This window comes from Urtica dioica, chromosome 10, assembly GCF_054948205.1.
Source record: "Urtica dioica subsp. dioica isolate 48M chromosome 10, U.dioica_male_clone48M_v1_H2, whole genome shotgun sequence".
Lineage (NCBI taxonomy): Eukaryota > Viridiplantae > Streptophyta > Magnoliopsida > Rosales > Urticaceae > Urtica > Urtica dioica.
In genome coordinates this window covers 1,384,207-1,409,140 of record NC_142765.1, presented here as the reverse complement: position 1 = coordinate 1,409,140, position 24,934 = coordinate 1,384,207, and the positions used below count along the sequence as shown (strand labels likewise).

Here is a 24,934-nt window from a genome sequence, read left to right as displayed (position 1 = left end):
TCCCTTTTGGATCCTTTCCTTTTTTTCTTTTCTCTCTTTCTTTCCTCGTTTCTCTACAAATCTATCAAATTATATTTTTAATTATTTTATAGTTGAGCTTAAAATTTAATATAAGAAGTCCAATTAAGTTAGATGTCTAAACTCCGGCTCCTTCATAATATAATAGTGTAATTATTTGACCAAATCATAGTTGATTTTGATTTCAATGTTCATGAAATATACAGTGAGATTTCTCTGATATTAAAATGTACGAGATACACATAAATATAAATCGTGACGCTTATCACACAAAAATTATATGTATAAAACTTTATTACTGATTGTTACGTTTCATCTTTTATGACCTTGTTTACTGGTTGCTTATTCAGCTTTTACATTAATGAAAAAAATTGATTGTGGTACCTACCAGCTCCAGTGCTTCAGCAAATGCCCTTCCAAAAAACAAATTGAAAAAAGTGATATTTCTTGTTTTTCCACTGGCCGGCCAGTGAATTATTGTTTTAACCTTCACATTAAAAAAAAAATAAAAAAAGCAATGTCAGCGTTACCAGAGCTAATGGGTTAAAAAACTGAGAATTTTTGAAAGTAGTGGGACCCACTTTTTGTGCTCTAGTATCAAATAATGGACCCTCTCTCGTGTGTGTGTGTACGTCTTGACTATTTGTGTGAATTCATCAAACGTGGTAGGGACTGAACAGACAGACAATGAATTATTGTGTGCAAGTAAAAGTAAATAGGAACCAACACTCATTCAAATTTCAATTGCCATAGTTTTGTGGAGATTTTCAACTATTCATCTTCTGCGTAGCAACTTCGTCTCTCTGGTGAGTTCTTTTTTTTTTTTTTGGTAAATATTTAATGTAGTTACATAATTTTTTTTATTGCTACGTTAACTTGTTAAGAAGGCAGCTTCGTAATAAATAAAAACTTACTCAATGAATACTGTCTTACTTTTTTTTTTTTTTTTTTTTTTTTTTTTTTTTTTTTTCTCTTTTTTTGAAATAGAATACTGTCTTATTGATTCTATATAGTTTGCTATAGAAACTTGTTAAGAAGGCAACTTTAGAATCAAATTAATTACTCAATGCATACTGTCTTACTTTGATTATATATTTGGTTCGGTGTAAAATAGAGCAACCCGTTATCTTTTGGCGAGATCAAGAAATCATCTTCTACGGAGGAACGTTGTTTTCCTGGTTAGTTTTTATTTTTATTTTTATTTTTATTAGGCTACGATAAATTGTGGGGAAGCAACAGTATAACTGGATTAATTACTTTTCGAATGGTCTTACTCTAACTATATATCATTTTTGGTAGATAAGAGAGGATCTTAACCTGTGTAAGTGATAGAGATGGCTGATCTGCTGGTTGGAGGAGCTTTTCTCTCTGCTTTTCTTCAAGTTTTGTTCGACAGGTTGGCTCCGAAAGAGATTCCCAAATTGTTCCATGGAAAGAAACCGGTTGTTGATGTCTTAGGTGATCTGAGGAACGTCTTGAGGTCAGTGACAAAGCTTTGACGTCGATAAGATTACAAAGCTAATCTTGGAAAAGGTCACGTCGCAAAATTGTCAATTTGAAGAGCTGTTAGAGATTCAACAGGAGTTGAAAGATTCCTTGAGAGGGAAGAAATTTCTCCTGGTTCTCGATGACGTTTGGAATGAGGATTACCTTCTCTGGGATGGTTTGAGGAGCTCTTTCGAATCTGAAGCGGAAGGAAGTAAGATCATTGTGACAACACGAAGCAAAAAAGTTGCCTCGCTTATGGCAATTGGAAAAACTACTACGTATCCGTTAGCTGATTTGTCGGCCGAAGAGTCTTGGCGGTTGTTTTCACGACATGCTTTTATAAACAACGAAGACGCTCATGCACATCAAAAATTGCAAGCGATTGGAAGAGAGATCGTGAAGAAGTGCAAAGGTCTTCCCTTAGCTATAAAATCTCTTGGCGGTCTATTACGTTCCGAACGAAAATCAAGGAAATGGGAAAACATACTCGAAAGTGATGCGTGGAATAAGTTGTATAGTGAAGAAAAGAACATCCTTCCCGCTTTATGGTTGAGTTATCGCCGCATGCCAACACATCTAAAACGATGTTTCTCTTATTGCTCCATCTTTCCGAAAGACTACGAGTTTAAGAGAGAAAGGATAATCTTGTTGTGGATGGCTGAAGGATTTTTGCAGAGTGATAAGAAATCTATGACGATGGAGGAAGTTGGAGAAGACTATTTTGAAGATCTTGTATCGAGGTCGTTGTTTCAGAAGTCAAGTAGTCAAGATGACTCGATTTTCCTCATGCACGACCTTGTTCACGATTTGGCCATGTTCGTATCCCGTGGATTTTGTTTCAGGCTGGATGACAGCAATGACTTGCATAGCATTCCAAGGCATACTCGTCATTTATCATATAGCAAGAAGTTTAAAGATTTTGAGCGTATATGTGATGCCAAGTATTGGCGCACGTTTATTAGTTCTTGCTTGCCTCCTGAATCCTCCTTTTGGACATCAGGAAGATGCTTAAGAGTTCTTGGTTTACGTGGTTCAGAAATCAGATCAATCTCTTGTTCAATTAATGATTTGATACATTTGAGGTACTTGGACTTGTCCTACTCTAAGATTACAGAATTACCTGCTTCAATATGTAGTTTGTACAACTTGCAAACCTTACTGTTGTCGGAGTGTCGTAATCTTACAGCATTGCCCAAAAACATGGAAAGGCTTGTCAATTTGCGGCATCTGGATATTTCTGGAACACCTCTAAAAGAAATGAACTTCCAAGTAAAAAATATGAAAGATACAAGGGTTAATATGAAAGAAGTGAAACCACTTCAACCTTTCGTGGGAAGACTTGAGATTTCGAGTATTGAAAATGTGGGTGATGCGAATGAGGCTTTGGAGGCTGATTTGAAGAATCAGAAGGGCATTACGGATCTGACTTTGGAATGGAGTGAAGAATTTCCCGACAATGTAAGTTCGGAGAGAGAGAGAGAAATATTGGAATCACTTCGGCCTCATACAAATGTGAGATCTCTCAAAATAAAGTATTACAGAGGCACGACATTTCCAGATTGGGTGGGACACGATTCATTTTTCAACATAGTAGAGATTCGCCTAGAGAATTGTGAATTCTGTTTGATTTTGCCTCCGTTGGGACAATTGCCATGCCTCAAAGTCCTTGTAATAGGTGGGTTTGATAGCGTGGTGAGTGTGGGTGATGAGTTGTACGGTGGCAGCAGTACTAGTGGCACCTCTTTCAGATCCTTAGAAAAACTGGAGATATATCGTATGCCACGGTGGAAGGAGTGGTCATTTGGTGGAGATGGCACACTAGTTTTCCCGAGGCTGAGGAATCTATGTTTACGTGTATGTCCGGAGTTGAAGATGAGCTTACCAAACACGTCGGATGCTTGTCATGTACACCCCGATTCTCTCTCTAAACTAGAAGATCTTACCATATGGAATTGCGAAAAGCTTTTGGAGAGTGATCTACACAGACTCCCATCATTGAAACAATTAGATATCTGGAGTTGGAAAGGGGATTCGTTTCCTGGTGATGGAATATTGCTCCCCACCACTCTGACTGAGATTGTGATCTGGGGTAGTAGCAATCTGTTGGCCCTAAACGGCGAGGCCTTTCAACAACTCACCAACCTTAAGGAGTTGACCATTCGGTGGTGCCGTCAGCTTCAGTGTTTGCCCGAACAAGGCTTGCCCGCTTCTCTCTCTGTTTTAAGAATCGAGGGATGCCATCCATTGTTGAAGCAACGGTGTGAGAAAGGGCATAAGATTGCCCACATCCCGGACGTCTATATTTCATGATTTCATCATCATTTACTTAAAGGTAAACTATTCTTTTATTATTATTTTTTTTTAATTTTTCTGATAAAATTATATACATGCTACTATTACTACTGACGATCCCTTACCATTTAAATTTTATTAAACTCTAATGCTGGTTTCTTTGTTCGTAAAGGGGCAAAGCAAGCCCGTGCGCCTTTGCATAGTGTTATGGTTCTTGAGGTCAACCTTCAAGCACCTGGTTTCGATGATTCTCATGATCGACGATAAGGTTTGTGGAATCGATTTTGAATTGTTATTATTAAATTTGACGTGCTTGGTCCGGGAATTGAAGGACTGGGATCGTAAAACATTAGGTTTGAGAGCTTAAGAACTGGGTTTATTGTTATGACCATTGTGCTTTTACTTGGGTTTCTTTTGTTAAGAATTATTTTTTAATCGGACTTGGCAATTGACATTTTTGAAATTGTTTCTCTTGCGGAATTGATTGATTTTGGTTTTTTTGAAACTTTGTCTCTTAAGATGTGGCTCAGTCTTCAATCGTTGTGTCTGTGGAAATCAAGTCAATCGAGGACGGTGTTTGCAAAACAAAGCTCTTTTGATACCATTGAAGCAACGGTGTGAGAAAGATAAATGGCAAGCTAAATCATTTAGTGACAGGTAAAAGTATTCCTTTTTCTTTTTGCATTTTCTGATAAGATATGTACATGGTATTATTACCACATACATCATGTATATGTACTGGCGCATCCTTTTTTCCATTTCCTATATATTTTACTGCTAATTTTTATAATAATTTATTTCAAGTAGATGTTTTACAAAAAAAAAAGTGTTCTTGATTGGTTTTCTATTTGTAGATACTCAGTGCATGGCCTCAGACTCACCAACTATTAATTTTAATATCTGCCTCAGCAAGAAATTATTAGTCAAGGAGGCCGTAATTCAAGTCAAGGAATTAATGTTGAATATATCATTTGATCATTTGGAGCAAGACTGGTGTAATTTGACTACTATTCATAGGTGCGGACAAGCATTCAAATATCTCAACAATTTAATGACTTGATATCTAAATGGAAAATATATTTTCTATTCTATTGTTCACTGTTTTGTCTATGGTGATAATCAGGTAGTTGGATCCAATACTTGTTGATTGAAGAAAGCTATCAAGATTGAAACTTTTGTGCAGATATTGAAACAAGGTAATTAATTGTGTACTACGGATTGTAATCATAATGTCTCAAGCTTCACGGAATGCCATGTCCACGTGGACGTGGTCCTATACCGAGCTCTATTAGGTACGTAGGCTTTTGCAGAAATATATCTCATCGAGGTATTATAATTATAAAGTATACGTATTATTCAGAACAAGTTGATGCAAAGGCTCAAAATTGTGGTTCAAATGGAGGGGCAATCTTGATGATGGTTTTTTTTTTTTTTTTTTGAAAGAATCTTGATGATCACAGAGAATGGTGATCACTTGCGCTGGTGGAGAATGACATCGCTGCCCTCGTGAGTGTTTTTGTATTCTCGCTGATATAGTTAATTAGCTTACGAATAATCTCACATTAAGTTTACATTTTTCTCTTCTCTTTAATTCTACACTCTTATATATCAGTGACATCATTTGGTTGGAGCCAAAAAAAAGTGCATCAGAACGGAAGTTATGCTGTCGAGATTCAAACTTCCACGCCGATTTCGCGACAAGATTATTGTGCGAGTGAAATCATTGGAGAGTGGTGAGAAGGCTTTCACACATATTCTATGAACAAAGCAGAGCCTCGTTGTCAACTTAGCTTGGGGTTTTTTATCATGCGAAGATGGGAAATGTTGGAGAAGAACTAGGAATCAACTTCGTAGTATCAACCGGTGACAATTTCTACGACGACGGTTTGATGAGCGAGCACGACACTGCATTTGAAGAATCGTTCACAAAAATCTACACCGCAAAGAGCCTTCAAAGGCCTTGGTACAGTGGTAAGTTTCAATATCTTTTTAACGTCGTGTTGTTTTGTTTTTGGGTCTAATTTTGAAAGTTATTGGCCAGTTTTGGGAAATCATTGATTACAGAGGGGACGCCGAGGCCCAACTCAGCCCTTGGCTTAAAGAAATCGATAGCCGATGGACGTGCTTGAGATCTTTTGTGGTCGACGCCGGTCAGTTTTTTTTTTCTTTTTTCGGTGGTTCCAACTTCTCTTCCTACTGCTAGTGAATCTTGTCGTATCATCAATGAATTAAAATATAAGTAATGTAATTATTCGTGCAGAGGTGGTGGCAGAGTTTTTCTTCGTAGACAGAACACCGTTCGTTGACATGTATTTCTCTGCAACGGAAGATCATACTTACGATTGGCGAGGCATTTCGTCGCGCAAGCCTTATATCTCCACCATATTGGAGGTGACTTTTCTTTTTTTATATTATTTTTTTTTTAATTTAGTAATGTAGTAGTACTGATAATCTCGAAAATCTGCGATAGGATGTTGAATCGGGGAATCGTCTGCCACGTGGAAGATTGTGGTTGGTCACCATCCCATCAGAAGTGTTGGGCATAAATCTTTTGTTGATTGCGGTGTATTCTCTCAAACACTATTCCACAAAGATTGAGTGTCTGTGAGAGTTGGGTTTTGTGTTCGCGTGATTGAATGTTCACGAACAGCTGAGGACTGAAAGTCATCCGAGCACAGGCGGTTGCTCGAAGGGTGGAATTGAGACGGAGCTCAACTTCAGGGGGAGTCCGTGACTAGGTATTCACTGGTGGTAATAGTCTCTAGGTTTTATTGATTTGAAGATTGTAATCATATATAAACCTTGTGTGTACTATTGACTACAAGATAGTGAAATCATTTCCACTGGCAGAGTGCCCCCAGACGTAAGTGTGTTTCACCGAACTGGGTAACCATATCGTGTGTACTGTGTTTATTGCACTGTTTGTTGTTTATCCATAATCTGTGTTAAAGCAAGTTGTCGAACACATTGTCAACACATTGTGTCGACATTGTGTGCGACATCTTGTCTTCGCGACTAATCAGAATTTCAACATGGATTTCAGATCGCCAAAAAGGGCTTCTTGAATCTATTAGGACACTTTGTGGAGAGGAGGTGCAACATCGATTCTGCGTGCGATGTTGAACACAACTCTTTTGTAGGAAACACTCACACTTTTTATTAAGACTACTCGAGAGAGATTACAAGACCAAGTGTTTAGGACTCACACTACAAAAACACTTTTGGGACTCTTTGAAGACACTTTTAGGAGACTACTACTCTTTTTGAAATTTTTGGATGCTAGACTTGGTGGGGGTAGATGGGTATTTATAGTAGAGGCCAAACAATGTAGACCACACATTTTTTATCTTTTAGAGAATTCCTAAAATTTCTAGATAACTAAACCATTCTAGGACATTCTTTACATGTCTAGAAATTCTACACAATTCTAACACTTCTACACTTATCTAAGAAACTTCTAGATGATGGGCTTATTCTCCAAGTGGGCTTATTAGTCTTCTTGACAATTGGGCTTTCACAATTGTTGGGCTTTAGAAATCTATTGGGCTATTGTTGATCCTTTAACACTCCCCATCATGCCCTCATTCTCCGTACCATGTTGAGCTGGCTTCGAAAGTTCTCGCATTTTCCAGTACTCAGCCCTTTTGTGAACAATTCTGCCACTTGGTCACCCGTCTTGATCTGGTGCATCTCGATCTCTTCCTTAAGAACTTTTTCTCTAGTGAAATGGTAGTGCACCTCCACATGCTTTGTTCTAGCATGAAACACCGGATTTTCTGCAAGGCGAACCACAGATTGGTTGTCGCAGTGAAGTGAGACCGCATAGTCAACTTTATGGTGCAAATCCTCCATTAAGAGTATTAGCCACGTACTCTCTTGAGCTGCTGCAGCCGCAGCTTTGTACTCCGTTTCTGTTGTGGACAATGACACAGTGGGTTGTCGTTTGCTGCACCAAGAGATTGTTCCCGATCCGAGTTTGAACACATACCCAGTGGTTGATCTTCGGGTATCGTGGTCTCCTGCATAGTCAGCATCGCAATATCCGACTAGCTTGCAATCTTCGCCTCTTTTGTACAAAAGACCGTAGTCAATTGTGCCTTTTACATATCTTAGGATCCATTGGGCCGCATCCAAGTAAGGCTTCTTCGGACTTTGCATGTACCGACTCACTACCCCAACTGCATTAGAAATGTCATGCCGAGTTAAAGTTAAGTAGATAAGACTACCTACTAGTTGTCGATACATCGTCCCGTCGTCCAACTCCCTGCCTTCATGTGCACAAATTTTGGAATTCGGCTCCATCGGTGATGAGACTGACTTGCACTCCAACATGCCGAACTTCTGAAGTATATCTCTTGTGTACTTTTGTTGGCAGAGAAACAACCCTTCTTTTGTGCGATCAACTTCTAGCCCCAAGAATTGTTTAAGATCTCCTATCTCTTTCATTTGGAAGCGGACTGATAGATTTTCTCTCGTCTTGGATTTCTCGTATTTCGCCCCAGTGATGATCAAGTTGTCCACATATACCAACACAATCGCCAATTTTCATTCTCTCTCTTTGGTAAACAGGATTGAGTCCGCATGTGCAACTGAATAACCACTTCGAGTGAGAAATTCAGCAATCTTTCCATACCAGGCTCTTGGTGCTTGCTTCAACCCGTGAAGAGCTTTCCTTAGCTTGCACACATGATTAGGATTAGTTGCATCCTCGAATCCCTTTGGTTAGTTCATGTAGATCTCTCGGTCCAACTCTCCGTGCAAGAAAGCATTCTTCACATCCATCTGCCACAATTTATAATCTTTACTTGCCACGAGTGCTAGTAGGACCCGTACAGTAGTGATCTTCGCCACTGGACTAAACGTTTCATCATAGTCTAGTCCATATTGTTGAGAGAATCCTCGAGCTACTAGGCGAGCCTTGTATCTCTCAATTGATCCATCAGGGCGACACTTAATTTTGTAAACCCACTTGCAGGAAATGGGCTTGATATCTCTTGGCCTTGGCACTAGCTCCCAAGTCTGGCTTTGATCCAAGGCTGTGATTTCTTCTTCCATCGCCTTCTGTCAAGCTGAATGTTGTGAAGCTTCTTCACATGTCTCTGGCTCTTTGACACCGTCTTCTAGAATTGATGTATTGGTGTACTTGGGATTTGGCTTCCGGATTCTTCCCGTCCGTCTGAGCTGGGGAGGCGGCGTTTCTGTCTCACCATCTTCGCTTGGTTGAGCCACTTCTTGCTCTTCAACATCAGTGTCGCTTGGGTTCTCAGGCGCGTCAACACTTGACCATATGTGTGTGGTTTGCTCCCCCATCTTCTCTTGGAGGATTTCTTCAATGTTGTTCGAGTCTGGCAAGACTTTCTTCTCCGAGGACCACCACGAAGATGCTTCATCAAACACTACATCTCGTGAGGTGTAACATTTCACACTTGTTGGATCACAACACTTCCATCCTTTTCTTTGATTGTCGTATCCAACAAATATGCATCTGACTGCTTTCTTGTTAAATTTGCTACGTAAATGACTAGGCACAAATACGTAGCAAACGCAGCCAAATACTCGGAAGTAGCTAACCGTTGGTTTCATTTCCCATAATGTCTCAAAAGATGAAATGAAACCTAACCTTGGCTGGGGAAGTTTGTTGATCACATGGGCAGCAGTTCGCATGGCTTCCGCCCAAAATCTTCCTGGGACATTCTTCGCGTGTAGCATGCTGCGACAAATCTCTCCAAGATGTCGATTCTTTCTCTCCGCTACACCGTTTTGTTGTGGCGTGTTGGCACATGTAAACTGATGACGTATCCCGCACTCATGCAGATACCGATTGAATTCATCGGATGTGTATTCTCCTCCATTGTCTGAGCGTAGACAACAGATCTTTATTCCCAGTTCTCCTTCGACCGTGGTCTTGAATTCTGGAAACTTTGAGAACGTTTAAGACTTTTCTTTCATGAAGAACACCCAGACATATCTCGAGTAATCGTCGATGAGCGTCACCATGTACCGTATCCCACTGATTGATGTTTGCTTGACAGGACCAAACACATCAGAGTGAATTAACTCTAATGGCTTCTTTGCTCTGAACTTTGACTCCTTGTACGGTTGCTGATGAGCTTTTCCGTATTGACATCCAGCGCAAACGATATCTGTTTTGACTTCAAGTTGAGGTAGGCCTTTGACCATGGATTTCTCCATAATCACCTTTAACTTGTGATAGCCAATATGGTCCAACCTTGCGTGCCACAAATCCGCTGTCTCATTCTTCCGGGTTTTGTCTACATAAGCAGACTCAACTGAGAGCACATAGACAGACTCCACCTTCCGTCCTTCCATCACTGGCTTTCCCGAGATCTTGACGTCTTGATAGACTTTCACATCTTCTGGCCCAAATAAGACGTAGTTGCCCGTTGATGTGATTTGTGATACGGACAACAAGTTCTTCTTTATACCTGGTACATGATAGACATTGTGTAGAACACCATGTCAGAATCATTACCAGGCATAATTTTCGTGTTGCCGATCTGAGAAATTGGCAACGGTGAGTTGTTAGCTGTCCGTACCACGCGACTCCCTTTGTACTCTTTCTTGTCTCGCAGTTTCTTCTGATCGCCAATCATGTGATTTGAGCATCCAGAATCAACTATCCAGTCATTCTCATAGTCGATCTGGTCTCTCATCACCGCCATGAGTGCTAGCTCGTTTTCTTCTATGGCACATAGCACCTCAGCATCCCAGTCATCCTCTGCCTCCTTTTTGGACGTTGCCGCATTGCTTTCGACGGACTTTTTCTTGGACCAACAATCCTTTGACATGTGGCCCTTCTTCCCCCCAATTGTAACAATTGCCTTCGAACCTCTTCCCTTGAGAACTCTTATTGTCGTTCTTTTGGGCTCTCGAAGGTTGCATGGTTCCTTGATGACTTCTTCCTTTAGTGGGCGGCTTAGGGTTGCTTCGAATTTTACTTGTGAAGAGCACCTCCTCTTCATTCTTCAGCGTGATGCCTCCCATTTGCTTATCCATGTGATAAGCGCGTTATAAACGTGTTTGTTTGTACTTTCGGAAGTGAAAAGAAGTTAGTTTGAGAGCATTTTCATGTGTTTTAGAGTGTTTTTCTTAATTTTCAGAGTTTGGAACTTCAAAATGACAAATAGAGCATCGGAGGACGACGGGGCAATCGCAAGGAGTTCAGAACATCTTTCGGATCTCAATTCCAACACCCGGAGCTCAAGATAGGTGGTTCAAGGTGAACCAAGCAATGCACAAACTTCCAGAGTCCTGTGCGTTTGCCCTGTGCAGCCCCTGTACGGTGCACAGCCCTGTGTGCTCACCCTGTGCGGTGCACAGGCTGCCCAGAAGACCTGTGCGGCGCACAGGCCTCCGATTCCCACTTTTTTGTCACACGTTCTAATTCTAATCCAAGCCGTTGGATGCGATCCGACGGCCCATATGAGCTCCGAAAAACCTAGGAAACCTACAAAAATACTTTAGTTTATTAAGAAACATATCTTTTGCTTTTGTTTTTAGTTTGTTTTCTCTTTCGGACGCAAAATCCCGGGAGACAAGAAGCGTTCAGAGAGGATCATCGTCGCCACAATCTCGTTTTCACCATTCATAGTTTTTATCTCTATTCTCTGAATCTTTGGAACTCCCGTTTTTATTAATATAATTCAGTTTTAGTCATGATTGCTTTATATTCATCTCTATTTATTCTTCGTTCAATCATGCACTAAATTCGTTAAGGGCTATGGTGTAGCGAGTTAGGAATATGGTTATAGATTCAATCATGTCAAATTAATATTCATATGCTCTATCATGTTTGTTTATTTTAATTCCGTGTGTAATGCTTGAATTCATTTAGCTACCGTATTCATGATATTAGGATTGCTTGATGCTCGGAAGAGATTAGGTTAGTCGTGCACAAGGATTAATTTACCGGGATACATTCCTAGGCTAGACATAGCTAGGCTGTTTCGGAGTCGTGTGAACGTTCTTGTTTTTAATGCTAACCGTTGTTTTTAGGGGTTGAGATCGAGAGAAGATATCTCAGCATAGGTTTAGATTCTTAGATGTTCGAGAGAAATCTTAGATAACCATTATCGTGAGCGTGATTAGCAAACATAGGGGTATGTGTTTTGTGCATAATTTCCGAATCCAAACCATAGGAATAAATTGTGAATCCATAGTTCTTGCTTTGTCATTATCATATTCTATCGTATTTCAATTGTTTTTAATTTTCGTTCGTTTTGACAATCATCAAATCATAGGGTTCAATTCGTGCTAGTAATCTTGTCAATTTAATTAAACATTTTCCTCGTGGAATCGACTCGTACTTACGAACTTTACTACTTGAGCGACTACGTGCACTTGCGTACGGAAAAATCGCAACAAGTTTTTTAGTTGCAAAGCCTTGGGAGTCGAGAGTGAGCGAGATACGAAAGCATTGAAAAACGGTCAAGGTAACTCGAGCTTGTAATCTTTCTTTCGCATTTAGTAGTTGACTTGAAGTTTAAAATCATGAATTCTCACTTGTATGTAAGTCTACGCATTATGGTTGAGGTAAGCGATTATCGGTCGAGGCGTGAAACACCAAGTTCTACCAATTTTTAGGTTTATTGCTTTTGTGTGATTTTGTTGATTTTATCGCTCAAGGACTAGCGACAATTCAAGTTTGGGGGTATTTGATAAGCGCGTTATAAACGTGTTTGTTTGTACTTTCGGAAGTAAAAAGAAGTTAGTTTGAGAGCATTTTCATGTGTTTTGGAGTGTTTTTCTTAATTTTCAGAGTTTGGAAGTTCAAAATGACAAATAGAACATGGGAGGACGACGGGGCAATCGCAAGGAGTTCAGAACATCTTTCGGATCTCAATTCCGACACCCGGAGCTGAAGATAGGTGGTTCAAGGTGAACTAAGCAATGCACAAACTTCCAGAGTCCTGTGCGTTTGCCCTGTCCGGTGCACAGCCCTGTGCGCTCACCCTGTGCGGCCCCTGTGCGGTGCACAGGCTGCCCAGAAGACCTGTTCGGTGCACAGGAAGACCTGTGCGGCGCACAGGCCCCGATTCCCACTTTTTTTGTCACGCGTTTTAATTGTAATCCAAGGCGTTGGATGCGATCCGACGGCCCATATGAGCTCCGAAAAACCTAGGAAACCTACAACAACACTTTAGTTTATTAAGAAACATATCTTTTGCTTTTGCTTTTGTTTTTAGTTTGCTTTCTCTTTCGGCCGCAAAATCCCGGGAGACAAGAAGCGTTCAGAGAGGATCATCGTCGCCACAATCTCGTTTTCACCATTCATAGTTTTTATCACTATTCTCTGAATCTTTGGAACTCCCGTTTTATTAATATAATTCAGTTTTAGTCATGATTGCTTTATATTCATCTCTATTTATTCTCCGTTCAATTTATGCACTAAATTCGTTAAGGGCTATGGTGTAGCGAGTTAGGAATATGGTTATGGATTCAATCATGTCAAATTAATATTCATACGCTCTATCATGTTTGTTTATTTTAATTCCATGTGTAATGCTTGAATTCGTTTAGCTACCGTGTTCATGATATTAGGATTGCTTGATGCTCGGAAGAGATTAGATTAGTCGTGCACAAGGATTAATTTACCGGGATACATTCCTAGTGTCACGACCCGCGAGCTCTAGCTCGCACGCGAGCCGCGACGTACTTACATTTCTTTCCTCCAGAATACTTAAATAAACATAGCATTTGTATATAGTAAGCGGAAATAAATTAAATAGCTATAAGACATATATCATAAGTAATAGAATTTTCGGGAAATTATTCGTTTTTATTTCACATACAAGTCTTATAGCGACTATATACATAACAAAACACACTCGTTTGTTTCTAACATATCTTACATATAACTTATAAATAAACATAGACACAAAACGAGTAACTAGAATATAAGTTTACTAGTTACATAACAGAACACCATTTCCCCGTTTAAAACAAAACTCTCATTGCCACAGATCGAGCGACGCAAGCCTGGATTAGATCTCCTCCTTCTACCCGAGTAAAGCCTTCCCTTTGCCTACATTACCAAGGGTCATAAACTATGAGTCGAAAGACTCAGCAAGTGGGAGTCTATCTAGTAATAAAAGCGACTAGATGACATGTGACGTGCACATAACACATAAAATATGCATGAAAGACATGATTCTTATCATATGATATGCAAGCACGTGCATACTTACTACATATGAACTTGTCATCGATCTTCAGGTCATCCAACCACTCAATGCAACAACCCTCAGAATGACAATTAGTCAACCCTCAGACCCGAGCAATTTAATCATGAGGGTGACTCCAAGTTTTAAACTTCGTCTAGGATCCTCTAATGGTACTATCTCCAAACATAGGGGCGCTCAAGAGCTCCCTGAAAGCTCAGACGTGCCCGGCACGCCGGCTAGTTACCATTTACAACACTGCGCCTGTCAGGTTTTTCTGACAAAAACACAAGTCTTCAGACTTGCTGGTACCACCGACATCTGTTCTTTTTAAATGTTTGCTACTCGATGGAATCAGAGTACAACCCTAAACTACAACGGGAAGAGCATCGTTTCGAGTAGAACTCGATTAAATATTGTTTAATATGCTCGTCATAGTATTTTGAAAGAGAAATCAAGGTGTGACCCTTGTAATCCCTAGAACAGATATCTCAGCTGGAATCTGAGAAATGTCTGCCCCTGCTTTTCTCGTAAACCCGTCTATCGGGTGAATCTAAAATTAGTAAGTCAAAGGAAGATTAACTAATCAAATAAGAAACAGCTTGGGTTGTTAGCGGGTTACGCTTGAACTTAACGGGACAAACCCGAAGCTACATTTTCAATAATAGTAGCCGAAGCCTTAATCTTGATTAGTTTGTCAAATTTATTGGCTTTCAACTACTCTTTCTTATTAACACAGTAAAATGCACATAAACATGTGATTCCCTTGGTAAGTAGTTGACTTAATTCCCACTTACATGGACTCTTGATTCGCTAGCTCCTTCCCCCTTTAACGCCTAATCGTTACGGCGATAGCTGAAAATATCTGAGGAATAAAATGGAGCGTTGAACACCATTAGTTATGCACTCGCAGAAATACTAATCTACAAATTCTCATCCCAGAGAAACTGAACAAGACGCACGGAACTCATATCTGTCACACGCAAAACATACGTTCTCACTTAAGAGAATCAGAGAAAACAAGAACACGATTCCCACATGAAACAGTGATCAAGAGCGAGAACAAGTCCTACAAGTAGCGACTAAACATGAAACTCGAGATTAGCTATGCTAAGGAAGCATTTACTAACCCAAAACCCTTAGGCCGAGCCCAAAACTAGAACCGAAGCTCAACGTTAAGAACCCGAGAGGGAGAAAAACTTGTTTCTTTCCACAACGATCCACAATAACCAAAATCACTACTCTTAGACTTGTCAAGAAAGTCTTACCTCTAAGATCATAGAAATTAGAATAACCCGTTGGTTAGACTATAAGCGTAGTTAGTAAAACAACCCGTTTAAAAACTATAGATATAGGTTTTGAAAATAATACTAATCTTAATTATGGAAATATGTTATAATAAGTAAAATAATTAATTAAAAATAATTAGAATACTTAGCTTAAATAATAATCAAGAAAGAATAATAATTAGTAAGGTTGTACAAACCTTTATTTTTAAAACCACTTCCTTAATTATTTTTCAAAACATATTACTTATAATAAGATACATAAAATATGGTTTAGCTTAATTATAAGCTGTAACAAAAATAATTTAAACTTAATCATAAGCTTATAGGTTATAAAATTATTTTTGAAAAGTATTACGATACGGAAACGTTTCGGATTCAATCACACGTTTGATACTCGTAACACATGGAAACCGACACTCTCGGTTTATCTCGAACCCACGAACCATAGCTTACTGAAGCACTCGATTTGAATCCCGAAACAACTCACTAACTCACGTGATTAGTATCATAAACGTACATAACTATTTTACAAATAATATTACATATTATAGTTAGACTTTTAGTAGAAACGACTCGGTTAACAATTAGAGTCGGGAGCCGGTGCATTTTCGACTCGTCGTCGCCGCCGTCGCTGCTCAAACGCATCGTCGCTGCGTAACTCACTCTGCCTCGACACGCCGAGGTTTCACAGCCCGTGTCCGCACCGTCGCTGCGCGCTGTCGCAGCCTCAAGACATCTCACCGAGCCGTTGACTTGTCGCTCGAACTGAACAGCCCCTCTTTGCCTCGTCGCTGAACCCGAACAGCCCTCGCTGCTCGCCCGCGACTCGCCGGAACCGTCCTTGCTGCATCCTCGTACCTGCGGTACGAGCTCGGAGAGACACGCAGCACCAACAAGAGAGCATGGTTAGATTAAAAATTGAACCGAGAATACCCGAGTTTCTCGATTCGAAATCAATTCCCAAACAAGGCATTCGGAAATCGAACACTCACCCGATCCTAACCCGTCCCACGCTCAGCAACAACAACAAAAAAAACCAAAGACAAGCAACAAGTTCAACCAAGTAAATTTTATAAAAAAAAAACCTATGTTATTCACATCCTAGCGAGTCTCCGACTCGACTAACAACAAAATAATCTCAGCCAGGTTCTTTACCTAAACAGAATCACATAAAAAAAAAAAAAAAATCCATTCAACCCACTTCAAAACCAAGCAAATACTCTGAAATCCAAAACCCCCAAAATCAGCCCAAATTCGTCCGTAATCCCAATCAAGCAAGAAATCTTGAAATTAAGCAAGTAACCATCCAAATAATCACTGAATTACTGAGACCCAACAATCAATCAACTTATTCAAGCATCACAACATGAAAACCCCCAATTCTTCTCTTCAAATTTTCGGCCAAAACACTCATGAAAATCTGAAAAACCTAACTTCAATAATTTCAACTCACTACAAGCACAAACCGAGCCCAAACACAAGCAACCCACAAAATCAACCAAATGAACTCAAAAACCCCTAATTGTAAAACCTAGAAATCGGACTAGAAGCAAAGAAAATGAGTTGGATTTCCTACCTTGATGTAGAAGACGAACCCACAACTCTCGGCTTCTCCTACTCCACGAAATCCCGCTCAACCTTGTGGAGAGAACAAAATCGGAGCCAACGATTTTCAGCGTGATTGAAGAAGATGAACGAAGGAAAAGAAAAAGAAATGGAGATGAAGAAGCTGAACGACAGGAAGGAGAAGAAGAGGACGAACTCACCTAAACCACTCCGGCGTCTCTCGGTCGTTGTTCTCTCTCTCTCGGGTTTGCTCTCAAAATCGCTCAGAGCAAGGTTTTTTTTTTGTTTTTTTTTTGTTTTTTTTTTTTTTTTTGTTTTCTCTTCTTTTTTTTTTCTTCCTGCGTGTTTTGGTTTGTCTCAAATGTGTTCCCATTTTGTTCCGACGTTGATAAGGTTAAATGAACTTATCTCTTTTGTTTCCCATATTCACAAGTCAAGGAACACTCAAGAAAAGCTTAGGATATTACTAATTTCTACTTCATCCTTATTTTTCTTTGCCTTTCTAATATTCTACCACAACAACTTCTTTTTGTTGCAATTTGGTCTATTTTTCCTCAATGCTCACCACTTCGTCCATAATTAAATGGAAACGATTTAGAAAATAAACCGAAATAATTTCTCGTTGATTCCAATTTATTTTTAATATATTTAAGGTGTTTCGGAAATTATTTTCACTCTCGAGACTCTTCTTAGTACTCGAGGACTCACTGAAAATATTACTCGGGAAATTAAAATCATTCGAGTCCAACTCGAAATTCTCAACTCATTCCGAAATCTTTAATTGACCTTAAATATTTATTTTCTAAATCTAGGACCATTTCACGCTCTAGTGAAATTATAATTTGCAACAATACTCGATTCAAGGAAAAAACTCGTTCATTGATTCCAACGTTCACAAGACGAGTTACACAAAAAGCCTTACTTTACAATCCCTACCCCCTTAACTTAGTTTCGTCCTCGAAACTAGAACAAAGCAGGGTATCTCTCTCTCATTTCACTTTCTAACTCCCAAGTGGCCTCTTCTTTCGCATGCCTCTTCCATTGCACTTTCACTAATGGAATGCTCTTGTTTCGCAAGACCTTCTCTTTACGATCCAAGATCGCAACTGCAGGTTCCTCATATCTAACCTCTGGAGAAATATCAACTTCTTGATCTTGCAAAATGTGTGAGGGATCTGAGACATACTTCCTAAGCATGGAGACGTGAAACACGTCATGGAGGTTGGACATTGATGGTGGTAATGCTAGTCGATACGCTACTTTACCCACACGCTGTAGGATCTCGAAAGGTCCTGTAAACCTTGGACTCAATTTTCCTTTCTTTCCAAATATCATAACTCCACGCATCGGAGAGACTTTCAGGAATACTTTATCTCCAGCCTCAAACTCTAGAGGCCTTCTACGTTTATCAGCATAATTCTTTTGCCGACTTTGGGAAGTTTTCATTCGTGCTTGAATCTTCTTAATGACCTCAGTTGTTTCCTCTAACATCTCGGGGCCGATTAGATTGCTTTCACCGGCTTCATTCCAATGAATTGGAGAGCGACATTTACGTCCATAGAGAGCTTCATACGGAGCCATTCAAATTGTCGCTTGATAATTGTTGTTATATGAGAATTCAGCTAGAGGAAGATATCGACTCCACGAACCTTGAAAGTCTAAAACACAGACTCAAAGCATGTCTTCAAGTATTTGGATAGTGCGTTCACTTTGTCCATCTGTCTGTGGATGGAAAGCTGTGCTGAACTTCAGTTTTGTTCCCATATTCTGTTGAAGGCTTGTCCAAAATTTCGATGTAAAGCGGGTATCGCAGTCTGATACGATCGAAAGAGGAACTCCGTGAAGACGAACTATCTCTTTGATATAAAGCTCAGCTAGCTTATCAACAGTATGGGTTGTCTTAATGGGGAGAAAGTGAGCAGATTTGGTCAACCTGTCCACGATTATCCATATCGAGTCATGACCGGTTGCTGTTTTTGGTAGACCAGACACAAAATCCATCATTATCTGATCCCATTTCCATTCCGGAATTTCAAGGGGTTGCAACATTCCAGCTGGTCTTTGGTGTTCAGCCTTGACTTGTTGACAAGTCAAGCACTTTTGAACAAATTCAGCTACATCACGCTTCATTCCCGGCCACCAGTACACCTTTTTGAGATCATGGTACATCTTCGTTACGCCTGGGTGTACTGAATATGGGGTTCCATGGGCCTCTTGTAGTAGTTGTTTCCTGATTTCTTTATTGGATGGAACGCACACTCTACCATTGCATCGCAGAACATCACTTTCATCCAGCTTAAATTCACCTTCTTTGCCATTCTGAGCGTCAAACATCTTCCCAAGCAGATACTCATCAGCATATTGTCCATCTTTAATTTGTTCGAACAACAACGGCCGCATGCTGAGAGCAGCCAATCTTCCCGTGATTAGCTGGAGTTCCAACTGCTCAACGTCATCCTTTAGTTGGGGTGATGATTCAATCAAACTAGAAAGTGATGAAACTGACTTACGACTCAAAGCGTCCGCTACTTTGTTGGCTTTACCAGGGTGATAGTGCAGATCAAAGTCGTAATCGTTTAATAATTCCATCCAGCGTCCTTGACGCATGTTTAACTCCTTCTGTGTAAACAGATACTTTAGCGTCTTGTGGTCAGTGTAGATATCACAATGAACTCCGTACAAGTAGTGTCTCCAGATCTTGAGTGCAAAAACCACAGCTGCCAACTCTAAATCATGTGTGGGATATTTGGTTTCGTAGTCCTTCAGCTGACGGGAAGCATAAGCGATAACCTTACCATTTTGCATCAAAACTACGCCTAATCCTTGTTTTGACGCATCACAATAAATTGCGAATCCCTCGGTTCCTTGAGGAATAGTGAGCACCGGAGCTGTTGTCAGACGTCTCTTCAGTTCTTGGAAGCTCTTCTCACAAGTTTCAGACCATACAAACTTGTGTCCTTTGCGAGTTAATTGTGTCAATGGCATAGCTAATTTAGAAAATCCTTCCACAAATTTTCTATAATAACCTGCCAAACCCAAGAAACTTCTTATCTCGGTGATAGTCTTAGTACTCGAGGACTCACCGAAAATATTATTCGGGAATTAAAATCATTCGAGTCCAACTCGAAATTCTCAACTCATTCCGAAATCTTTAATTGACCTTGAATATTTATTTTCTAAATCTATGACCATTTCACGCTCTAGTGAAATTATAATTTGCAACAATACTCGATTCAAGGAAAAAACGCGTTCATTGATTCCAACGTTCACAAGACGAGTTACACAAAAAGCCTTACTTTACACCTAGGCTAGACATAGCTAGGCTGTTTTGGAGTCGTGTGAACGTTCTTGTTTTTAATGCTAACCGTTGTTTTTAGGGGTTGAAATCGAGAGAAGATATCCCGGCATAGGTTTAGATTCTTAGATCTTCGAGAGAAATCTTAGATTACCATTATCGTGAGCGTGATTAGCAAACATAGGGGTGTGTGTTTTGTGCTTAATTTCCGAATCCAAACCATAGGAATAACTTGTGAAGCCATAGTTCTTGCTTTCTCATTATCATATTCTATCGTATTTCAATTGGTTTTAATTTTCGTTCGTTTTGACAATCATCAAATCATCGGGTTCAATTCGTGCTAGTAATCTTGTCTATTATTAATTAAACATTTTCCTCGTGGGATCGACTCGTACTTACGAACTTTACTACTTGAGCGACTACGTGCACTTGCGTACGGAAAAATCGCAACAAGTTTTTTAGTTGCAAAGCCTTGGGAGTCGAGAGTGAGCGAGATACGAAAGCATTGAAAAACGGTCAAGGTAACTCGAGCTTGTAATCTTTCTTTCGCATTTAGTAGTTGACTTGAAGTTTAAAATCATGAATTCTCACTTGTATGTAAGTCTACGCATTATGGTTGAGGCAAGCGATTATCGGTGGAGGCGTGAAACACCAATTTCTACCAATTTTTAGGTTTATTGCTTTTGTGTGCTTTTGTTGATTTTATCGCTCGAGGACTAGCGACAATTCAAGTTTGGGGGTATTTGATAAGCGCGTTATAAACGTGTTTGTTTGTACTTTCGGAAGTGAAAAGAAGTTAATTTGAGAGCATTTTCACGTGTTTTGGAGTGTTTTTCTTAATTTTCAGAGTTTGGAAGTTCAAAATGACAAATAGAACATCGGAGGACGACGGGGCAATCGCAAGGAGTTCAGAACATCTTTCGGATCTCAATTCCGACACCCGGAGCTGAAGATAGGTGGTTCAAGGTAAACCAAGCAATGCACAAACTTCCAGAGTCTTGTGCGGTGCACAGCCCTGTGCGCTCACCCTGTGCGGCCCCTGTGCGGTGCACAGGCTGCCCAGAAGACCTGTGCGGTGCGCAGGAAGACCTGTGCGGCGCACAGACCCCGATTCCCACTTTTTTTGTCACGCGTTTTAATTGTAATCCAAGCCGTTGGATGCGATCCGACGGCCCATATGAGCTCCAAAAAACCTAGGAAACCTACAAAAACACTTTAGTTTATTAAGAAACATATCTTTTGTTTTTGTTTTTAGTTTGTTTTCTCTTTCGGCAGCAAAATCCCGGGAGAGAAGAAGCGTTCAGAGAGGATCATCGTCGCCACAATCTCGTTTTCACCATTCATAGTTTTTATCTCTATTCTCTGAATCTTTGGAACTCCCGTTTTATTAATATAATTCAGTTTTAGTCATGATTGCTTTATATTCATATCTATTTATTCTCCGTTCAATCATGCACTAAATTCGTTAAGGGCTATGGTGTAGCGAGTTAGGAATATGGTTATGGATTCAATCATGTCAAATTAATATTCATATGCTCTATCATGTTTGTTTATTTTAATTCCGTGTGTAATGCTTGAATTCGTTTAGCTACCGTGTTCATGATATTAGGATTGCTTGATGCTCGGAAGAGATTAGATTAGTCGTGCACAAGGATTAATTTACCGGGATACATTCCTAGGCTAGACATAGCTAGGCTGTTTCGGAGTCGTGTGAACGTTCTTGTTTTTAATGCTAACCGTTGTTTTTAGGGGTTGAGATCGAGAAAAGATATCCCGGCATAGGTTTAGATTCTTAGATGTTCGAGAGAAATCTTAGATTACCATTATCGTGAGCGTGATTAGCAAACATAGGGGTGTGTGTTTTAATTTGTGCTTAATTTTCGAATCCAAACCATAGGAATAACTTGTGAAACCATAGTTCTTGCTTTCTCATTATCATATTCTATCGTATTTCAATTGTTTTTAATTTTCGTTCGTTTTGACAATCATCAAATCATCGGGTTCAATTCGTGCTAGTAATCTTGTCAATTTAATTAAACATTTTCCTCGTGGGATCGACTCGTACTTACGAGCTTTACTACTTTTGCCACTACGTGCACTTGCGTACGGAAAAATCGCAACACCATAGCTTCTTGGCTTGCTAGCAAATTCTCAAACTCTACAAGTGATGGTTGAACGGGCCGTCCTTGTACATCAATCACGAAGCTTCGATACTCCGGTCTCAACCCGTGGATGATAATCCTCTTCATACGTGCTTCTCCGATGACGGATTTCGGATCTAGTTCGCTAATCTCACGACATATCGACTTGACCTGGTGGAAATACTGAGCAATCGTCATGTCGTGTTGTGAGATTGATAGCAGCTCGTTCTCCAAGAGTTGTAGCCTCATATCATTCTTCTTTGAGAAAAGCGTCACGAACGTGTCCCATGCTTCTTTCGGCGTCTTCATATCGCGAATGTGCTCCAACATCTCTTCTTCAACGGTGGTCTTCAAGGAAAACATTGCTTTGCCTGCTTTGATGCTCCTTTTGCGCAAGATGCCGTTAGCATCTTCCTCCGGTGGCGTGGTTTCGCTTCCTCCGACGACCTCCCAAAGGTCTTGTCACTACTACAAATGTTGGATTATACAACCCACTTTCTACAACGCTTATGACAAGCGTTGTAGAAACTAGGGATTCTACAACGCTTATGACAAGCGTTGTAGAAACTTGGTGTTTCTACAACGCTTATGGATAAGCGTTGTAGAAACTGGGTGTTTCTACAACGCATATGGTTAAGCGTTGTAGAAACTGGGTGTTTCTACAACGCATATAGTTAAGCGTTGTAGAAACTTGGTGTTTCTACAACCCTTCTGTCTAATCGTTGTAGAATTAAATATATTTCAGATTTCTCACAACGCTTTAACAATCCGTTGTAGAATTCACGCCGCGGCACCATGTGTTTTATGCCGCGACGAAAACTTACTACAACGCATAGTGAAAGCGTTGTAGAAAAACGTAATCCGCGCGGCGAAATTTATACCTCGCCGCGGCGGGTGGTTTCTACAACACTAAACAAAGGCGTTGTAGAAACTTGTCGCCGCGGCGAAAATATCTCGCCGCGGCTAGAAATATTCTCCGCCGCGGCGAGGTGGATACCGTGGCCAAGCAGTTTTTTAAGAATATGTCACGCCGCGGCGAGACGTTCCTACAACGGTTATAATATCCGTTGTAGGAACATCTCACCGCGGCGAAAACATATTTTCGCCGCGGCGAGGTGTTTTAGGTTTTCACTATAAAATGCCGTTTTAAGTTTTTTTCTCATTTTTTCCAATACCCACACACGAGACAACCATTTTTGGTCGCATCTCTCCTGTTTTTTTCTTCCAAAATCCCTCGCCACGTCCTCACCGCCCCAAATCTCGCCGTCTCCTTGTCCTCGCCGTCAACTCTCTCTCGCCTTGTCCTCGCCGCCATTTTTCTCTCGCCGTGCGTCCTCTCGCGCCTCTCTCTCTCTCTCTTGCCGCCTCATTGTAAGGTATGATTTTAAAAGTTTTTTAAGGTGGTTATTGATTTAATTTCGTGTTGTTGATATGGATTTCTTGTTGTTTACCCGAATTGCATATTGTTTGATTTTTTTAATTCACAAATTTAGGGTTTTGTTTGATTTTCTCTTTTTAGAACAAGAAATTAGGATTTTGTTTGACATATTATGAATGAATTTATTTTAGAATGAATTTGAATGAGAATTTGAGTTAAATTGAAATATCCGGATTGTGTTTGACATATTGTTACATAGGTTAGTGGTTAAAATGGTTATGTTGATTAATGTTGAGATTGAATTGTTTATGAATTTGTGATTGATCGAATTGTTCATGAATTTGTGATTGGTCGAATTGTTTATGAATTTGTGATTGTTGGAATTGTTTTAATTTGTCATGTTTAAATATATATAGTTGGAATTGATATATAATTTGTTATATGTTAATTGTAGTATTGTTTATGATTATGTTTTGTAGGAGCTTGAAAATGCGTCGAACTAAAAACACGGCGGGCTCCACGGCTCCGAGCTCTTCCAGAGGTCAGAGTAAAGAAAAAAGCAAGCGACCTCGTCAACAGTTTCCCGAAGAGGAATACAACTCGAGTATCTTTACTAGCAAGGTCGCGGAGGAACGCTACGACAAAATCTTGCCGCGTAACGTGATCCTTGAGAGAGGATTCAATGTAAGCAATACGTCGGATATAGGAAAGCTAATCCGCAACAGCATAGTTGGTCATGATTGGGGGAGGTACTGTGCTGTACCCGAGTTCGATGCGAACGTCAACTTCGTGTACGAATTCTACGCAAACTTGCCGGACTCCAAAGGTGATGTTGTGACGGTCCGTGGGAAACCGGTCGATATGAGTGTCGAAGCTATCAACGATCTTCTTGGGACCCCAGATGTGCCTTTCGAGAACGAGGGCTATCGAGAATGGCTAAGAAGTTGCAGCCGTGAGGAGATGTCACGGGTGTTGTGCATTCCGGGAGAGGATTGGGTCACTGAAAAAGGGAAAAGGGTGTTCAAGCGTGACCAACTCACCAGGATCGCTAAAGCGGAGTATGGCGCCTCTCACATCAATCAATTGAACGATCTATACTCTCGGTGGGACATCAACCAAGAGAATCATGTGTTATTTCCTCCATATCCTCAGTACTCTGACTATCCGTACGCACCACCACAGTGGCCACCGCATATGACACCTCCTGACTATCGCACTCATCACCACCACCACCACCACCGAATGACGAGTAAAATTTTAAGACAATTTGTTTTATTTAAGTTGAT

At 40.2% G+C, this 24,934-nt stretch overlaps 1 protein-coding gene, 1 long non-coding RNA gene and 2 pseudogenes across 3 annotated transcripts; 2 read left to right on the top strand and 2 right to left on the bottom strand.

The window, feature by feature from the left end:
• The first annotated feature begins 1,712 nt into the window (after positions 1 to 1,712).
• Positions 1,713 to 3,816, top strand: LOC149382891 (putative disease resistance RPP13-like protein 1). Its single transcript, XM_089628880.1, has one exon. It carries the CDS (start codon positions 1,762 to 1,764, stop codon positions 3,814 to 3,816), a length of 2,055 nt encoding a protein of 684 aa, XP_089485006.1. The 5' UTR covers positions 1,713 to 1,761.
• Positions 3,295 to 6,600, top strand: LOC149382890 (purple acid phosphatase 17-like; annotated as a pseudogene). The gene is made up of 10 exons (XR_016301612.1): positions 3,295 to 3,838; positions 3,971 to 4,066; positions 4,318 to 4,455; positions 4,653 to 4,815; positions 4,922 to 5,090; positions 5,242 to 5,304; positions 5,411 to 5,769; positions 5,840 to 5,948; positions 6,059 to 6,189; positions 6,269 to 6,600. The product of XR_016301612.1 is annotated as a purple acid phosphatase 17-like (transcript).
• Positions 6,601 to 8,450: 1,850 nt separating this feature from the next.
• Positions 8,451 to 24,934, bottom strand: part of LOC149382888 (uncharacterized) — a 36,131-nt pseudogene continuing 19,647 nt past the window's right edge.
• LOC149382889 (uncharacterized) lies at positions 15,584 to 17,121 on the bottom strand. The gene is made up of 3 exons (XR_016301811.1): positions 17,035 to 17,121; positions 16,845 to 16,906; positions 15,584 to 16,126 (listed from the first exon to the last, which is right to left on the bottom strand). It is a non-coding gene; the product is annotated as an uncharacterized LOC149382889 (long non-coding RNA).

Excerpts from the sequence above, each read along its gene's own strand:
- LOC149382891 (XM_089628880.1), top strand. The coding sequence starts at position 1,762 with ATGGCAATTGGAAAAACTACTACGTATCCGTTAGCTGATTTGTCGGCC.